The sequence below is a fragment of the Amphimedon queenslandica genome, unplaced genomic scaffold (assembly GCF_000090795.2).
Source record: "Amphimedon queenslandica unplaced genomic scaffold, v1.1 AMPQUscaffold_13506, whole genome shotgun sequence".
NCBI classification, from domain to species: domain Eukaryota; kingdom Metazoa; phylum Porifera; class Demospongiae; order Haplosclerida; family Niphatidae; genus Amphimedon; species Amphimedon queenslandica.
Genome location: NW_003546258.1, coordinates 598,636 through 615,965, shown reverse-complemented (window position 1 = coordinate 615,965; position 17,330 = coordinate 598,636). Strand labels below are relative to the sequence as shown.

At 34.7% G+C, this 17,330-nt stretch overlaps 4 protein-coding genes across 5 annotated transcripts; 1 reads left to right on the top strand and 3 right to left on the bottom strand.

Annotated features, from left to right (window-relative positions):
• Positions 1 to 762: 762 nt before the first annotated feature.
• On the top strand, positions 763 to 7,568 carry LOC100633204 (protein FAM172A-like). The gene is made up of 11 exons (XM_011411697.2): positions 763 to 864; positions 916 to 1,341; positions 1,396 to 1,496; positions 1,559 to 1,624; positions 2,917 to 3,044; positions 3,378 to 3,441; positions 3,518 to 3,592; positions 5,681 to 5,803; positions 5,861 to 5,977; positions 6,033 to 6,117; positions 7,335 to 7,568. Exons 1-11 carry the CDS (start codon positions 783 to 785, stop codon positions 7,415 to 7,417), a joined length of 1,350 nt encoding a protein of 449 aa, XP_011409999.2. The 5' UTR covers positions 763 to 782; the 3' UTR covers positions 7,418 to 7,568.
• LOC109593778 (glycine-rich RNA-binding protein RZ1B-like) lies at positions 3,665 to 5,553 on the bottom strand. Its single transcript, XM_020008883.1, has 3 exons — positions 4,787 to 5,553; positions 4,465 to 4,503; positions 3,665 to 4,368 (listed from the first exon to the last, which is right to left on the bottom strand). Exons 1-3 carry the CDS (start codon positions 5,355 to 5,357, stop codon positions 3,863 to 3,865), a joined length of 1,116 nt encoding a protein of 371 aa, XP_019864442.1. The 5' UTR covers positions 5,358 to 5,553; the 3' UTR covers positions 3,665 to 3,862.
• A 183-nt stretch (positions 7,569 to 7,751) lies between the features above and the next one.
• Positions 7,752 to 16,282, bottom strand: LOC100635261 (pentatricopeptide repeat domain-containing protein 3, mitochondrial-like). 2 transcript variants are annotated; one of them, XM_003383865.3, is made up of 29 exons: positions 16,182 to 16,282; positions 16,105 to 16,142; positions 16,011 to 16,059; positions 15,920 to 15,965; positions 15,801 to 15,869; positions 15,656 to 15,751; positions 15,539 to 15,593; positions 15,400 to 15,459; positions 15,255 to 15,353; positions 15,143 to 15,202; positions 15,047 to 15,089; positions 14,908 to 14,995; positions 12,510 to 12,570; positions 12,112 to 12,191; positions 12,011 to 12,062; positions 11,863 to 11,961; positions 11,756 to 11,806; positions 11,608 to 11,688; positions 11,528 to 11,556; positions 11,375 to 11,469; positions 11,239 to 11,317; positions 9,412 to 9,502; positions 9,279 to 9,364; positions 9,066 to 9,130; positions 8,951 to 9,019; positions 8,855 to 8,896; positions 8,725 to 8,788; positions 8,455 to 8,549; positions 7,752 to 8,023 (listed from the first exon to the last, which is right to left on the bottom strand). In XM_003383865.3, exons 1-29 carry the CDS (start codon positions 16,265 to 16,267, stop codon positions 7,882 to 7,884), a joined length of 2,070 nt encoding a protein of 689 aa, XP_003383913.2. In that variant the 5' UTR covers positions 16,268 to 16,282; the 3' UTR covers positions 7,752 to 7,881. The 2 variants fall into 2 exon arrangements, with proteins under 2 accessions (XP_003383913.2, XP_019864440.1); XM_020008881.1 differs by having other exon boundaries at positions 16,105 to 16,282.
• A 27-nt stretch (positions 16,283 to 16,309) lies between these two features.
• On the bottom strand, positions 16,310 to 17,330 carry LOC100635138 (uncharacterized). The gene is made up of 3 exons (XM_003383864.3): positions 17,069 to 17,330; positions 16,896 to 17,018; positions 16,310 to 16,563 (listed from the first exon to the last, which is right to left on the bottom strand). Exons 1-3 carry the CDS (start codon positions 17,231 to 17,233, stop codon positions 16,408 to 16,410), a joined length of 444 nt encoding a protein of 147 aa, XP_003383912.1. The 5' UTR covers positions 17,234 to 17,330; the 3' UTR covers positions 16,310 to 16,407.

Sequence of the window (17,330 nt, the reverse complement as noted above, 5' to 3'; positions counted from 1 at the left end):
AATAGAGGGACTAGCTGACACCACTCTACTAACTGCTTCTTGTGTTAACATACGTTCAGCATAAAGTAACCAAGCAATACTGACAGAATCACAAAGAGACTGAGACAGGACAGTATGACGATTATTAAAAATATTAATAAGAGCATGATGTTCTATGATAAAATGCAATGATTATAATTACATACATTGTAAGTTATGATTGACTCACTTAACTTCTCAGCTACAGCAGTTTCATTCATAGATCGTAGAGCATCTGACAGTGAGTCCAAGTTGGCTCCTCCTCTACTGTCAACATTATCAGCTCTACCTAACCATTGGGAGAGGCACTCTGTCATACAGCGAGATACATCATGAGGATGATTCTTTTCTATGGCATCCAGTGTATTTTTCCTTAGTCCTAGTTTAAGTCCAAGCTGATGCCATTTTGTTTCTGGGAAGCCACATCTCTGCAATAAGTCAAGAACATCAGCAAGATCATCAACACCTAGTACATGTAGGAAATCAAAATGGCGGATTTTGTCATCATCATCATCATCATCATCATCATCATCATCATCATCATCATCAAAGCTTAGCTTAAGCTTACCTAAACAATTTTGACCAGTGGCCATAGCTCTATAAGTGTACCACGAGTACTCTGGACCCCAGCCCAGGTCACCCTCACCAGGTCTTAGAAGTCAGAACTCACAAAATGAAATAAACTATCTAGCTAGATCTAGTAAAGTAGGGAGGGAACGAGGGTGGGGTTTAAATAAAAATACTGTTAAATAGATCTTACATGAATGAATGCTGTTATCTTTGTTGTTTACTTTATAGACCTAATCTTACTAGTCGAGACTTCTTTTAATTACTGTTTCATGGAAAGTGAGTTGCCTGTACTTGATGTCCACTACTCCAAAGAAAATTTTATTTTAGAATCAAAGTCATGCCAAACTTCTGAAGTTGGAGAAATTCCAGCAATCCTGGCATCACCAGAAGAAAATGAGGACCCAAAGAATAAACTAGATGAATCAAATGGAAGTCTTATGAAAGAAAATGAAGATAAAAATTTGGAACATAAAAATGAACCGGTAAAAGATGCCAGCAGTATGAAGGTTCAGAGTGATGATGATACGAAGAGTAAAGAAACACCCACTGATCGAGCCACTGACACTGTTTCACAAGGTGATACGAATGACAGCAAAAAAGAAAAAGTTGGAAAACCAGCAGGAACAAAAGAGAAGCTCAAAAAGACTGGGAAAGTGACGGCAGAAAAAAAGGGTCCTTCTGCAGCCAAGCCGGAAAAGTCTTTAGAAGAGTTTCCAAAAGATCTAACTGGATTTGGCTATAAATTTAATCAAGGTATAATATCACAATTACTATTATGTGAAATCAATATGTATCACTGTGGTATAGATGGACATATGGTGTCTATTGAAACAGGCGAGTCGTTTAAGTTTGAAGTACGTAAAGGTGACAAGAAGTATAACCAGAAACACTATGAGGCATTAGGAGAAGTTAGCCTATAGTGTATTAATGTACGGTACATGTATTATTAATGTGTTAATTTATTGTATAGGTAATTACACCAATGGTTTATGATTTACTGATTGATAAAGCACATCTAGTCAAGCATTTAATACCAGTAAGAGAACTATTACTAATAGACTTACTGTGTATGTATTGAGAGTTTGAGACCATCATACACACTACAATCATAGCACAATCAAAGTGTGATGGTAATGTACCTTATAGCTACAAGTTTTTGTCAGTCAAAAATTTTGTCAAAATCTTAATTTCTTCTTAAAAATTTTTTTGTCAATTAAATTTTCGTCATTTTTGTTATTAATCCACATACTACTCATGTGGAACAAAAATTTTGTTGGTTAAAAATTTTGTCAAGCAAAAATAACTGATGAATTTGACGAAAATTTTGACCAAGAATTTGGAGCTATACGGTACTTGTATAAAGATAGAAACGGGCATATTGCATAGTCGCACGTGCAAGATTTAACAGTGGATTTGAAAATTGCTTTTAAAAAATTAGATAAAATGCCACATAATACACAGGATATTTTTTCAAGGATTGCTATTAAAGAATTTTTATTTTTATAATTTTTAATGCATATACGTACGTGTGCCTTGTTGTATATGAAGTTTGAATCAAAATTAGATTTTTTAATAAATTCTTAAATTACTCAAAAATCGGGCCAAATTCCCTGTACTATAGTACAGGGTCTATGGCTAAAAATGAGTAGGAAAGAATTTTTAATTTTTATAATTTTTTCTGATACATATACATGTTTTTACTTTGTGTAGCAAGTTTGAGCTGATCCTACTAAAAATTGGATTTTTTTTACAAATTTTTAAAGTTACTCAAAAATTAGACTAAAGTCCCTGTATTATAGTACAGTGTTTCTGGCCGAATTTCACCAAAAATGTCTAAGTGAAAATTCTCCATTTTTATAATTTTTTTTGATACATATACATGTTCTTATGTTGTGTAGCAAGTTTAAGCTGATTCCAATCAAAATTGAATTTTTTACAAATTTTTAAAGTTGCTCCAAAAGCCATAATGTACTGTACAGCTGTACATACATGTACATGTAAAGGACACTGCTGACCTACTTTGTATGTTTCTGTACTTTTGTGAGTTTAATTTTCATTTTTGGAGCTTGGGAAAAGAACTACTAAATTAAGCATAATATGTATTTGTACAATGTACGTTTATACACGTTACCACTAAAGTTTAATTTACAATGTAGGGACAATTTAACATTCAAAATTTATTGTAAAAGTGTGGTTGAGTTGACCATTTGATGCATCTATGACAATACAGTAAATTCAGGTGTAGCATCATAATAGACACATTTTCATAATAATTGTTATGACTATAACATCCCCTTTGCATTTAGAATTTACAGTTTTATTTGATAGGTTGACAGGAAACCAAAAGAGCCATTTTCGTTTATCTTTGCATCACATGATGCATTCACCAATGAAGAGAAACTGATGGTAATAATACATGGAAGTGGAGTAGTGAGAGCTGGTCAATGGTCTCGAAGGTATGATATTACTATTGGGAGGATGGACTCCTGCTATTAGGCAGTTGTATTATGAGTATGGTCAGCCAAGTGTGCTTCTTTCTTAATTTGATGTGCTGATTTGTAAAATTTGTCACAACTTCTTTAATGTAATACAGGGATTAAAGATTAATTTATTTCAATATAATTTTTAACCATTTTATAACATTAAAAACTAATTAATATCAACCAAATAAAAACAGTACAAATTAACTGTAATAAAAGTTGATTGTCCTTTCATTATGCAAGCCCTTGTTGCATCACAGGAGCTTTACCTAAAACTTGTGTAGTTTCATATCCTTCATTCCCTTATAGTTTAATTATCAATGACTGTTTGAACAGTGGTACACAACTGCCTTTTATCAAAAGAGCAGCTGATGTGAGTTTTACCTACCTCTCAACTTACCTTGAATGAATTAACATGCTCTCACTCCCTTTCTCTCTCTCTCACTTAGGAAGGGTATGGCATTATTGTGTTCAATGGAAACAGAAACCATGAAGATGACGATGAAAAGAAACGTGAAATTAGGGTAAGACAAAAAAGCTTTTTTTCTTACATTTTCACGACATTTTTAAATTTCATTTTACACGAAACAAAAAAATTCAGGCTATGTTATCATTACACGAAACATGAAACAAATGAAGCTTAGGTACGTATGTATAAGAAAAGAAGCCTTAAACGAAACAATTATTATTAGAATGAAATGTTGAATGTGAGTCCAGCAACATTAGTTGAAAGCTTAAGAGAGAGTTTAGAGAAAAAAACCTTTAATTAATACAATATTGAAGAAGAAGCCTGATTAATGGTAGTAGCTATCAAATGGCCTGCGTCTATCATATTCATCATCTCTTGGTCTATCATAATGCGACATTAAGGACTGTTCATATTCAGGGTAATACCCAGCACCAGTTCCTCTTGCCTGCTCTCTATAATCCCCTCCTGTCCTATAAGCTCCTTCTTGTCTATAATACTCTGAAGGAGGAGGGGGAGGGTATCTACCAGAAGGTGGAGGGTATCTTTCATAATAGCGATCGGCTTCAGAGGCACGATATCTTTCAGCGAGTCTTTCCTCCATGTACCTTATCTCTAAATATCGTTCGTAGTAAGGATCGTGGTAGCGCGGTGGTATGTCATCATAGTAGCGACTATGGTGACTGTGGTGACGATGGGAGTCACTGTCTCTCCTTCGTTCGCGGTCTCGTCTCCTTTCGCTCCTCTCGCTGCGGTGGTGGCGATGACGATGGTGACGATCATCATCGTCGCGACTTGATCTTGAAGGCCATGGCCTGGTTTCGTCAAGTTTTTCTAAATAATTAAGACAACACAGTTAAAGATTAATTTCTTGTCTGATCTTGTCCCTCTCTCTTTCTCTCCTTTCATATTTCTCATGCTGTAACATACCTCCCTCAAGCTTCTTCCATGCTGCTGGCTTGTCTACCACTAGAGTGTACATAGAAAAAGATATGAATGATAATAGTAACTGATAGAAAAAATGATAATTTGAGATAAGAGTCAGGAGACCAGAGACATAGATATGATAAAAAGGTGGATTTACATTATTATGCTAGTTCTGATGTTACTTTTATGCTAGAGTTGAATTTGATTCAACTCTAGCTTTTAAAAATGCATGCATGGAAAGGTTCAGTTGCCCACACTTTTGATTAATAATTGAGGCATAATAATTATAAAGCCACCTTTAGTGTTATTTGTTTACATTACTGACCTAATTTCATGCCGTGCAATGACTTCCCGTGTATTTTTCTAATTGATTTTCGTGCACTCTCTTCACTGTCAAACTGAACAAACCCGTAGCCATCAAGAATTGATATAGCCACCACTTTACCGCACTCACCGAAAAGCTTAAGTAAATCTTGACGTGAAGCTCTGCTAGTGTTTAAGTGGCCAATGAAAACTCGCGAACGAATCGACTTGGCATCAGTAGAACTAGTGTCAGACTTTCCAACAGTGAAATCAACTTCACTGAGTTCACAGTCATCAGGCTTTTTATTATTACCGTTACTAGTACTGGCCCCTGTATTATCATCCCCCTTATTGCTATCTCCCTCCTCATTATTGTTCTCTTCCCCATTTTCATTCACCTCCCTGTCGCTTGACTGACTGTCTTCTGGTTGGCTTTCAGGCGTTGGGTCATTAGTATCCTCCGCTGTGTCTTCTACAGTTAGCTCAGGCAATATTTGTTCTGTCTCTTCCCCGTTTGTAAGGATTTCCTTATCTTCCTCGATCAGCTCCACTACTTCCACTATTTCCAAGTCTTTGGGGCTAGCATCCGCCATCTTGACAGAAATCTTTTGACTGTGGTCTCTCGAAGCAAGGGAAACTGAAAGAAGAATACGAAGAAATGTTAAGAAAAGCTAAAGGAAAGAGAGAGTATAGAAATAGTTTCTTTGTAGCCAGTTACTATGAAACGAAAACGATTTGAAAACTAAGCCCAGTGAAGATAGAAGAACTGAAGAATGTGGTAACGATGTTAGATCTTAGTTTACGAGAAATTACGGAAATATTAATTGTAAACTTGAGAATACGGAGATTACATTAATAAATAAAATAATTGAGATTAATTATTGTATTAATGAATGAGATTTTTTTCATATTTTAGGGTAGTTCCAGTCCAGTTGAACATGGGCTATATGTGTGGGAGAATTTTATTGCCCGCAAAACTAAAGCAGAAGTTATCCATATAATAGCACACAGTTATGGAGGAATTGTCACAGTTGAATTAGTTGGTTCATTTCATCACTGTTCAGTAATATATACTTCAGCCATGATTCTTTAATAGGCAAAGAAATTTTCTGATGACTTCAGTAAACGAGTTCAAAAGATAGCCTTCACAGATTCTGTTCATGACTTGGACACTCAGAAAGCACCAGGTGATGTTCGACGATACTTCACTAGAGTAAGGAATGACTGATACTTATCATCCTATTATGATCCTATGCTGTCTATAATAGGTTGCAGTCAACTGGGTTAGTAGTAATGATCCTTTGGATACACCTCAAAAATACGGTAGAAGTGAGGTGCAGAGAGTCTCAGCAGGTTAATTTGTCTAATATTATTATTCTCCTATAGAATTCAGATGAGGTTTTTACTATTAATTAGTTACTTGAACATTAGGTTTTTGTACTTAAAAGTTAGACATGTACATCATTAGTTATTGGGAATATTGTGCATAATGGTCATGTATGTGTACACATACCGTATAGCTGGAAATATTTGCTGGAATTTAATTTTGCTGTCCATCATAAAAACGCACAATTTAATTCCGCAAAGCATTATAAGTAATCATAGATATTATAGTACACAGGGATTGGAAACGGGGGAGTAGGCTGGTTGATGTTGCTATTGGTTACCGGCCCAATACCTGGTTGATTTCCCATCTCCTCCATTAGTGAGGCTGTACTGCAAGGACTTCGAAGGATATTTATGGAGATCCAAGAGGACGCTTACTTATATACCTACCGTTCCATATAGAAAGTGTTGGACTACCTGCAGCAAGGTTTTTACTTCTACAACGTTATTTTGCAATGAGTTATAGGTACAACAAAATTTTTTCATTTTTCGCCCTTTTTCTGTAGTAACAAACTCATGTTTCATGAATTCTAACCTTAACTAGTATCATTCGATATGCAAATGGAAACTCTTTCATATGATTATAAAGATATTGCATTTTACTCTAGCTTGTTTTCAAAAAAGGGATTATAATGACGAAAAATACATTTTATGGTTTTAAAAGTGCCATAACATTAACATGGTAAAATTATCTATACAATAGAAAACAGAATTATAAAGAGGAAACATTAGGCTTCTTGATGGATTAATTTCACTTGCATAGGAACACTTGTTTGCGAGATATTGCTCCTAAAAGAAAGAAAATCAAGGGTAAATTGTGACAAAAAAATTTCAATGAGCCTCTGTCAGCAGCAGCAATACAAATGAATGGAGGTTGGGCTACGCCCACGCTTCCGTTTCCAATCCCTTTCATTTACTCTAATATCTATGAAGTAATGGGTGTATCAACTGTACACGCCTACACCAGCAAAATTAAATTCCACAAACATTAAAATTAGCTATATGGGTACAAAATCGTAAAATATAATTCCTGCAAACTTTTCCAGCTATACGGTACTACACAATCATCATTTGATTATTCGAAGCTCTAGTTTTTACATAACATTGAATGGATGATCAGTATAATGATGTTCCCTTGAAGTATAAAGATCACTGTTCACTCTGCTGTAATACTTTTGTTGCAGGTACACCAAAACATCCAGAAACTTCGTGGTTTGCTTATGAGTCCATTTTCAAGTTTCTACAAGATCCATTTTATAAAAAATAGTAACGCTTAGTTATATATTTATTTTAAATAAAGAGTATTTTATTTTTGATCTTGATAACAAACTATTTCAGTAGAAAAAACACAATTATAATAACTATTGATACAACACTTCTGTTTGTGAAGATTTGTTAATTTGAAGCAACTGTAAAAATTTGTAAAAATCCAGTTTTGATTGGAATCAGCTCAAAATTTGTACACAACATAAGTACATGTATATGAAAAATTTTCTCCCAAGCCATTTTTAGCAAAATTTGGCTAAATATATCCTGAACCACACTGGAGCTCACACTTGTCTCCTAAACTGATCAACGCCACTTAGATCTATATATAATTGTACAGCTCAGCCTCAGAGGGCAGGAAGAGGCATTATTGGAATATAATTAGATCTATGGATCTACATGAATAAATAATTCAAATTACTATAGGACAAGAAAATGTAGTCATTATTTTTACGAGTTATTAATCTATACTATTTCATTTGTCGTTGGTTCACTTTTCTTGTTATCTTCACCTTTAGTATCATCATGAGCCTCTAGCTCTGTGTTTGATTGATACTCCTGCTTCATTTGGGAAGCATTTTGCTTGAAAGACCTCATGATCCTCGACCTACAGAACAAGCACTAAAGTTCATTTGTGTCATTCACCCGAGCACTCATTTTTTACTTTATACATGTAACCTCAAATATATCAATTTGTTGAATCTAACAAAAATTAATTGCGCATCTAATAATGGCTGTACTGTTAACTAGGTCCTCTTCTTTTGTCAGTACAGGAAATGATCCAGGAGTACAGCAAAAACCAAAGCTCAATCAATGAATGCATTAATATCACGCATTGCCACTTGTTCTGCAATCTGTACTTCTGGTTGCAACATCTCGTGCAGTAACCCATAAGAAAGTACATGCATAATTATGACACATAGTTGCACTACTTGATCACAGTACTAAAGCTTAGTTGGGTAGAGCTATATGTGAATCATTACTACATATATTCATGTTGTGTTCTGATTAATTTGGGTTTAACCCTGATTTTCTTACTTATTTTCAATAGATATATCCACCTTTGCAAATATATTTTGCATAACATTAGGTGGTAAGAAGTATCCATATTCAATGAGCATGTCCAGCAGTTTCTATTTAAAAAAGTGATGATTAATAAAATCAGCTACCACATTCAGGGAATATTTCAATTTGTAAACACTAAATTAAATTCGCACACATCATGCGTGGCAAGCATATTCTTGCATATGAAGATTTCCAAAGCACAAAATTTCCCAGAATGAAATATTCCAGGAATATTGTAATTACCAAAGTTTGTGGTGTATCTGAAGCTTCAGCATGAGCATTTAAAAGACCAGACAGCGCAAGATATCTAATACAGATGATAATAATTGCGTAAAGCATGATAACAAATAGGGTTTTGCTATCATCAACTTACGATGGGGTGATCTTATATTTTTCAAACGTTTCAAAATGCTTCCTACACATTGTATTGCACATGTAAAAAAACAAAATTTAAAGTTTGCAAACTAACCATGCTTCTGATATTCCTCCACACAAGAGGTGAAGTTTAATCGTTACAGTGATCATAAACTGACTTGGACTAAAATTATAATAACCATAATGAATGATGCTAAAGTATAGCTCACGGTTCCTGCAAAAACATTAGCTTCTTCCACACTTGATCAATTGCCTCTAGATACTCACTACATTGCTAATAATAATACAGACAATATATGTACCATGATTACCATTAGTATCAAATTTGAGCAAATAATATTTACAAAAAATAGCTACAAAACCCCTAACTTTTGTTCATCATAGCAATGTATAACACACAAATAAAGTGACTATAAATGTACCTCTGGGTCAGTGTTCATGGAGAAAGCACCAACAGCCCTTACCAATACCATTGGATCATTAAATCTAATTTTACATTTCATTAAATCTGTTGAAAGAGAATATATGTATAAAGACCAGTGTAAGCTTTATTACTTTTCCAAAAAAACAGGCCTACGTCAGGAGCATTAAACATTTGACAATGTTTAAAGATGATAGTGTAGAGCCAGCTCTGTGGGATGTATATCTATACAGTAATACACAGCCAGAATAAAATGTTTTAACTGATCTGAGAGTGCATGTTCTTAATGATTAAGCCCCTGTAGTTAACTCAGGGTTGCCCACAAAGCATGCTAAGTAAGCTAAACAGCATGAGCTTCATGAGCTGACAAGCACTATACATGTACAATACAGTAGATGGCACTTAAAGTAACTTTAAAATCAAATACAATTTTGAATGGAATTAGTTCGAAATTTCTACTCATTGCACACAACGTACATACAAGTAAATGCATGCATTATGTATCAGAAAAAATTATAAAAACTGAGAACTCTCTCAGAGCCATTTTTGATGACATTTGGTCTGACCAAAGGTCAAAGGTCTTTGATTGTTGACCCAATTTTTTTTAATGGTGGGCGATATATCAATATTTTATCAATACAGACAATATTTTATGGTATCAATTTGTACGGGTATCAAAATTTTGAAGAAATTTGGATCAATATGTTCCCACTTATTAAGGTTAAATAATATTAATACAAAAGTTTTAAAAAGTCAATGACGTATAATACGCACAGGTGGATACACATCAGAGATGTGTCAAGCCCTTTTGGGCTTAAGCCCAGATTTTGAAGTAATTGAAAGTGCTTTAAAGCCTTTTATAAAAAAAGAGCTTGGGCTTGGGCTTGTACTTAATTATAATCCTGGGCGTGGGCTTGAAGCCTTAAAGCCCAGGTGTTTTTTCATCTGTAGTGATCCCCTCGCTATCAGTAATTTACACAATAGTATGTGTATGTGTGGACAATTAAAGTAGCCTGCACCTCATTCATGAGCGCATTACTAAAACTGAAAATGGCCGCAAAACTACATGTAACTGCAATTTATTAATTATTTAAGTGAAAGGCTTGTAAAGGAATTAAATACATTTGATAAAGAGCTTGAGCTTGTAATTGAGCCCAAAAAAATTTTTTGGGCTTGGGCTTGTAATTGCCTGTTTAATAAAGGGCTTGGGCTTGGGCTTGTGCTTAAGCCCATTGATAATGTAATTGACACAACTCTGATACACATGTATGAAAACATCGATGAAAACAGTCAATAATAAGGTGTGAAATTGTGAATCCATAGGTGTGATCTAAATATCATATTGAAACAGGACACGTGTCAGGGTTTGTGTATTAAATACACTCTCCCATTCAAAAATTTTTAAGATTTACAATGAATACTGTATAGCAATACTATTGGAAGTCTAATCAGCTTATAAAGGCATAAAACTTGACAAGGCAATCGTGGGTTGTCCTAATAATATTCATTACAAAACCACAAGATATGATACACACACAAGTATGTATAACTTCATTAGTACTAGACAAAATTTAATGTAGAAAATTTCTGTAAATCTTGCAATTCTAAGATTTTGCAGAATTAATTTTTGCAAATAGCTTCCAGACTGTACCACGTGGCAATGGAGATTCAGAATTTTTTTGCGGTGGAGCAAGAAACCGCGAAATTCACAAAAATATTTTACCGTGAAAATAAACCAAAATACAGTATGTATCAGAAAAATTATTAAAATGGAGAATCCTCTTCTAGCCATTTTTGACAAAATTTTGTCGTTGGCCCAATTTTGAGCAACTTCAAACTCTGAGTTAACTTCTTATCAATGATGTCCAGACAAAATGGCAGAACAACACAGTACATGTATAAGGTTGAGGAAAATGCCCAACTGTACTTTTACATGTATAGTCTCTCTCTTTCTCTCTTACTGATGGTACTATGGCGTCAAACTCATCTTTCAATAAAGACAACCGAGAGCAGGATGCAATCGTGGCAAAATAGTTGTTACTAAAAAAAACAGATAGTGAATTACTTCAGCTGAAAATATTAAACTTGACAACTTACAAGAAAAATGGTGGATGGTCTACAAGAAACCAGTGGTCTCTATTGGCAAGGTTCTTTAGTCTAATGGCAACATCAGCATCACGCAACATCCTGGCCTACACAAAAATATGAAACACGAATCCAATTTTGATGTAAATGAACAAAAGGACTTACAGCACTCATTGCTGCAGTAAAGAATTGCACTAGAGAAGTAGAGAAAGAGAATTAGGAATGAGATGAGAATGGAAACATACTGTCCACTGGATCCTGAATATCCAATATGTCTTGATTATTTTCAATATATTCCGTTATGTCGGGTAAAACAGTGCAATCATCTTTGAGGAAACACACGTACAAAAGAGAGAAAAATACTAAATTAGAAAATGGGCAAGGGATTGTTACTTCTTGCCACAAAGTTCTTCAAAAGCTGTAATAATGTTGTAAGGGTGGGCTCTAGGGGGGGAGATAAAGTTATAAAGATCATTTGAAAGAAAATTAGCCTTGCTCACTAAGTCCAAGGTGAAACAACTCTCTCATTATCTCCATGGAAAGAGACCTAGAGCTGCCTCCTGTTTTACTAGCCACCTTTAATAACAGATTACATGTTGCTAGGACAAAATGACAATTTTAACTACAAAGGAATTCTTCATATCTTACTGATATTTGGCTGGACAGGACTTGGGCCATTTGACATCTCAGACAGTACAGACTTGTAATAGTATAAGATACAGCTTTTAAATAATGAATTAATATCATACTTCAGTTTTTCCCCAGTGATCTTCTATGTCCCAGTCACTTATAATACATTGCAGTACATCGTTATAGGTAGACACACCCACTGAGATAAGAAAAATTAATAATACATGTAACGGGAAGACCGTAAAACCAGACTTGGGGTCAATTACGTTTCTAATTGTAATGAGAGGCTCAATACATGATTGCAATTGAGGCTTAAGCCTGAACAGAATGCAATTGGGATTTTTATAAAAAATACGAAACTATAACGCAGAGCAAATTGAACAATAAGACGATCAGGAGTGTTCTCATCTTAATGGCTCATTACTCCACAGAGTGAAAAGGCTGCAACACTTTATCTGCTTGCAAAGGTGGACTTATGCATGTAGGCCCACCCCAACAATTAAATCTTTAGACTCACTTTGTAGTGCTTTCTCTCTTGCTTCATTATACATACTTAGTGCTTTCCCAAAATCCTTAAACTAAAGAACAGAAATGGGATCAATTATATTAAAAGTAACGATAGATAATACAGTATAGCTAGATTCTTTGTGGCAGGAAATTACAACTTGCTAACTTTGCAAATTTTGAAAACAAAAATTTAATCTCTAAGGGCTTAACTTAGTTTATTGCATGCTAGCAAGAGTACTCCTGACACTAGAACATCATGCTTTATGCATGGTTATTAATATTGTTTGCATGGGTTATCAATATTAATGCATGGTTGGTCTAAGTGATGGCTCATGCATTTGTTAAGGTAGTTGCTCCAAACATTAACCCCCAACCAGGCAGAGCCATGAAAGAGCATAAAATTACACTTGCTAATTTTTATACACAAAATAACTTGCAACTTGCAAAATGAAGCCCTATAGCATTAATTGCTGTAAAATCATCTTTGGTCAAAAAGTCTAACACAAACATTTCACAACACAAAACACAATTTTTAAACACAATTTTTAAACACAACACAATTATTGTAAATAATAGTTTGTATAGTCATTTTTGAAGGATGTGTTTGAAGTTTCATTCTTCATTTTGCTGGGAGATTGAGCATATTCGACACAATGAGTTGAAGATTTGCTTCAGGCGATCATTGACTGGTTTTACAAAGACTGCTATTGAAATAGGAACAAGTAGTATTGTCAGAGAATTTATGACTAATAAACCATAGTGCAACAAGTACCGAAAGATTCTTGCTAAGTTATTAAAATTACCAAAAACAGTAACACTTATAGCAGCCTGAACGAGTGTACTAATTTCCCGAACAGCATAAACTCTCATGATATTTGTCATAGCTTTCTTGAGAGGGTCAGGTCCATCTGAGTTTTCAGTTGCAATTTGATTATTTTTGACAAATAAAAAGTTGCAAGCACTAAAAATTGTGACTAAAACAATGTTGAACAAAAGAATTAGGAATTGAATAATGTAGCTAGTAATAATGAATGGATTAAGCTGGATTGTGCAAAAACCATTTCCAGATGTTGCTCTGAGAAAACCTGAAGAGACTAAAGCAACATTATATACAATGTTAATGCCCCAGGTGGTTGCCATGTAACTTACAATACCGATCCACTTTAACTTTTTTACACCATACTTAGTGAAAATGTATACCGACACAAAAAAGAGTGATCCTCCAAATTCATTCCCAAGGAAAGCTATTGCATAAAGTAAAAGGAATATCAGGCAGGACACATCAAGAGCATCAGTACTATTTCCTTCAATTAAATAAACACGTACAGGAAAGCCCAAGTTATAGAAAACTCCGGATAGAAAGTAAATTATTTCTGGGGCTAGGATATTAATGAGAATCGCTTTCATCTTCAAGTTGACATCTTTAGCAGTTAGCAGTGCCAGTATGGACACACCACTTATTGTGAGCTGAGAGATTCCGATTGCTGCAAAGATTAAAACATGTAAAACCGAATTAAGGATAGGAAAAACAGCCTGTGGTTCAGTACTGGTGTTCATAGCAAGACACTGCAATTTTTTGGAGATAAAACAATGATGGTAGCTCTTACAGTATATACAGGATACAACTATTAGCATAACCCATATATAGTCGTGTACTCTGAACCTATTAATGTTAGCAGTTATTTAGCATTTTTGCATTAACCACTATTTTTTTAATTTGGAGTCTGAAAAAGCTAAACAACAAAAGCACATAGTCTACTTATACAGGATCAAGACTACCTCTATAACCACAATAATGAGTGGCAAGTTATCGTACAGCCAGAAAATTTGGCGAATTGGCGCTTCAAAAATAAAACCGCCAATAATACACATGTAACTGTCAATAATAATTTTAAATTTCATGAAATTTGCAATGGGCAGATAAGTACGTGATACTCATAGAAAATGACGCCTTTAAAGTATTCCAGTCAAGATTATGGACAAGGAGGCTAAGGAGCAGCTAGAAAAGCCGACAGTGCTTAAAGAAGAAAAGACAAGATAATAATTCGCCAAATTAAGAGACTGCCAATATCATATTTAGGTAATTTTGAGGCAAAAACCATCAATTTTAGACTGCATGCTGCCAAGCTATATGCTGATTTTTGACTTTCCTCTTAGACAAGGTTTAGAGGCATGCTAGTGGGGTACCAAAGGAGTCCTCTGATCAAGATAAGCATAGGAGTTCATATTCCTGGTCTAATCAGGTGTGACAGCAATCTGAACCAGGCTTTCAATTAATAAAATTTAGCAATTAACACCAACCCAAAATTAAATAACATCACTACTTTACTAACAAATATTATTATTACAGTCAAAATCTTAGTATTACTACCCCATATCCCTTTCACAACCACCAGACCCCAGCCTACCTTCACAAGGCCCTGTATCATAGCACCATAGGAGCCCCCATCTTTCTGCTTCATCTCGTTAAAGAACTTGGTAGCACTATTATCAACACTGCAAAAGAATGTGGATCACAGTTCTATAAATCAGCAGCTGGAACCTTACCTCCAAACACTACGAGGCACAGAAGGAAAGGTGCTCTTTTTTTCTACATAATACACAAGAGAAATAATTCATTTAATATTACCAGATACAACTAACTTCTTCTCATAGGATCACTTTCAGCTGCTCCTTCATTCTCTACCGTTACCATATTCTCCTCTATTCACACTTGCTTCTAACATACCGTAGTCAGTGTTAAGTCTTTATTTACCTGAGGGACTGTCTCCTCCTTCAATAATTGTATTCCCCTGTCCATTATATGCCAATAATGCTAGCAATGAGTTCTCTGTTTCTAGGTCAATGCTTTCACCTTAAAAGGAAAATATATTTTGAATTAAATGTTGCTTCGAAAGTACCTCCTTTTTTCAAAGAGTTGTATACATCAAGAGCTCTCACGTCATTCTTCTTGATTAAGACTAGAGAATAGAAAGAGAGGAAGGAGAGACAATCAAAAAAAAGAAAGATATTAAAACAGTATTTTTTTAGCAGTGATACCTTTTAATTTGTCTTGTCCTGTTTTAGTCTCACTCTTCCCTCCAGTCATTAAATCCTAAAATAAAAATCAATAAATCAGTACATATGCGTACATTATATGTACGTATACATAGTTACCGGAAAAGGTTTATAAGCATCAAAAACTTTTGGATTAGAATTAATAATATCCATTGCCGCCATTTTCCCAGCCTCTCTTGCCATGATGAACTCCACCTGTTTCAAAATCACATTTACACTAGCACCACCTACAAACCACACTCACCAACTGTTTCCTACTAGAGGGAGCCAAAGGATCAGCTGGAGTTCGTCCCAATATAAAAGGTTGTTTAAGCTAGGGATCATACAAGAGTGAGTGTGAATTGGTAAAAGATTGATACTAACTGGTGTTACAGTGGACGCTAGTGCCTTTAGTACTGCATTGGGGTCTCTGAATTAAAAATGGTAACATCAATGACACCATATGAGGGCATACCTTTTCTTTGGTACTAGGGGGATCTGTGGTTCAGCCTCGGGTGGTTCAGCTAGATATGAGTCATAATTACAGGCTATACAATGTTTCCACTTACTTTGTCTTTGTAGTAAAGCACACGTCGTGCATACATATCTAAATATCTCAAATAAAGTTAAAATACAACACAGATACCTTTTCGAAAGATGTAGACGTGAGGCTACTATCATATCGCCATGTGCTAATGGGCGGGCCCAAAGATTATTATAAGCTCCTCCCATTTACGGAGGGTGGGGCTCGAGGATTTATTGATCATCAATATCTATGTTGTAATTATATCAATAAATTCATAGTAATTATATAAATGAAATCAGGCTTATCATGATGGAATGTAGTAAAAATAAAAATGAGAATTAATAACCTAAACCCCATAACCACAACGAAATCCAATAAACAGTCCAATGAATAATATAGTGACGCATCCAGTGTAGAGCAAATTGAGGAGACTCAAGATAGCAGATATGTAGCCGTTTCTCTTAGTCTTTGCATATAAACCTTCCCTCTTACCAACATATGCCTGTGGTAATAGAATTAAACACTCAATTTAGAAACATACATGTATTTTTTTATTATTTTTAAAATGTATTATTTCTCATTATTTCTCATTGATCTTGTTATTCTATTATTCTAATTTTCTTTTTTTTATACTTGCATCCACACACACCAATCTTAACAGTAATACAATGTATCATAACTAATTTTATTATTTATCTCTGGGTATCCGCAGCTCTTGCGGTTATCCCATCAAGATGTCTTTTTTTCCCTCGTCTATCCCTTTCTCCTGTACTCATCCTTCTGTTCATCTTGTAAAATTATTATTAAATTAAATTAAATTAAATTAAATCTTACCTGCCAAGAGAGATATAGAGCTGGTATTCCAAATATGAGTGAAGTGACGTTGACTATTACACATAGTAAAGTCAGGATTGATACAAGTATCAAGTAATCATCAGGAAGTACATACTGTGGAATCTATGAATGAACAATGTACAGTATAATGGAACAGCTCTCTTATTATCTACTTGAGTCTGTGATGGAATTATAACTGCAGCTTGCTCTTGAGAGAAATACTGGACTGCCTGTGAAGATGAGTCTGGAGGTGGGGCATAAGCTGGAGGTGGATCCAATGTTAGTTTAGCAGTATCTTCTTCAGGAATACATTCTGTAGTGGATCCCTCACTTTCCATTTTACTTCAGATTGAACAAGATAATGTTGACTGTAACACAAGACGTCACAAGACTAGAGAGTAGTCACATGATCTTATTTATCTAATTATGTTCATG